Source organism: Austrofundulus limnaeus, unplaced genomic scaffold (assembly GCF_001266775.1).
Source record: "Austrofundulus limnaeus strain Quisiro unplaced genomic scaffold, Austrofundulus_limnaeus-1.0 Scaffold3219, whole genome shotgun sequence".
Taxonomy (NCBI): domain Eukaryota; kingdom Metazoa; phylum Chordata; class Actinopteri; order Cyprinodontiformes; family Rivulidae; genus Austrofundulus; species Austrofundulus limnaeus.
Window position 1 is genome coordinate 2,086 of NW_013955621.1, and position 749 is coordinate 2,834.

The 749-nt window shown below is 49.3% G+C and overlaps 1 protein-coding gene across 1 annotated transcript; it reads right to left on the minus strand.

Annotated features, from left to right (window-relative positions):
* On the minus strand, window positions 1-749 carry LOC106511789 (uncharacterized; the record flags this gene model as incomplete). Its single annotated transcript, XM_014000526.1, is given in 1 exon segment — window positions 1-749. A coding segment is annotated over 1 exon segment (749 nt), but the record flags the coding sequence as incomplete, so codon positions are not given.

A 749-nucleotide genomic window follows, 5' to 3' on the forward strand; every position in this document is an offset into this window, starting at 1 on the left:
CCGTAGCGGACTCCGTCGCAGCTGCGGAGCAGTTTCCTTACTTCAGTAAAAGCAGCGCGTTGTTTACTCACAGCTTGGGTGAAGTCCGGCAGGACTCGGATAGTATCGCCATCAGCGGATGTTATCAACCCAGTCTCTGCTGCCCTTTTGAGAAGTAATTCTTTTTCCGTGAAGTAGTGGCATTTAACCACAAACGCCCTTGGTGGCAAATCAACTTGTACTGGCTTTGTACGGAGGGTCCGGTGCACTCTATCCAGAGTCGGCAACTTGTCCAGTCCAAGGGCTTCTTTCAGCATATTGGCTACATAAACAGATGGATGTTTCCCTTGCTCTCGCCCCTCTTTTACTCCGGTGATGCGAACGTTGCAGCGGCGTGATCGAGCTTCCAGATCCTCGCACCGAGCTCTGAGCAAGGTAAGCTCTTTTTTCATCCCAGACAAGTCGGACTCCATAACCGCAATAGCATCGGCGTTAGCGGTCACTCCGTTTTCCAGCTCAGATGTGTGGCTCTCAAGTTTGTCCAGCCTTTTACTAAGTTTATCAGTGGCGTTACGTAGCTCCGTTTGGATTTCTATGGCTTTTTCGTCCATTTTCTTCAATAATTCTTGTCTCATTGATTGTAATTCCTCCATGATGGCATTCTGATTGTCTGCTGCAGTCGCCATTATTGCATTTGAGCAAGCTAGGTTAGCTGAGCTAGCTTCTGCCACTGAGGCACCCATGTCCTGTCCGAACTTGTTGGCTTGAGA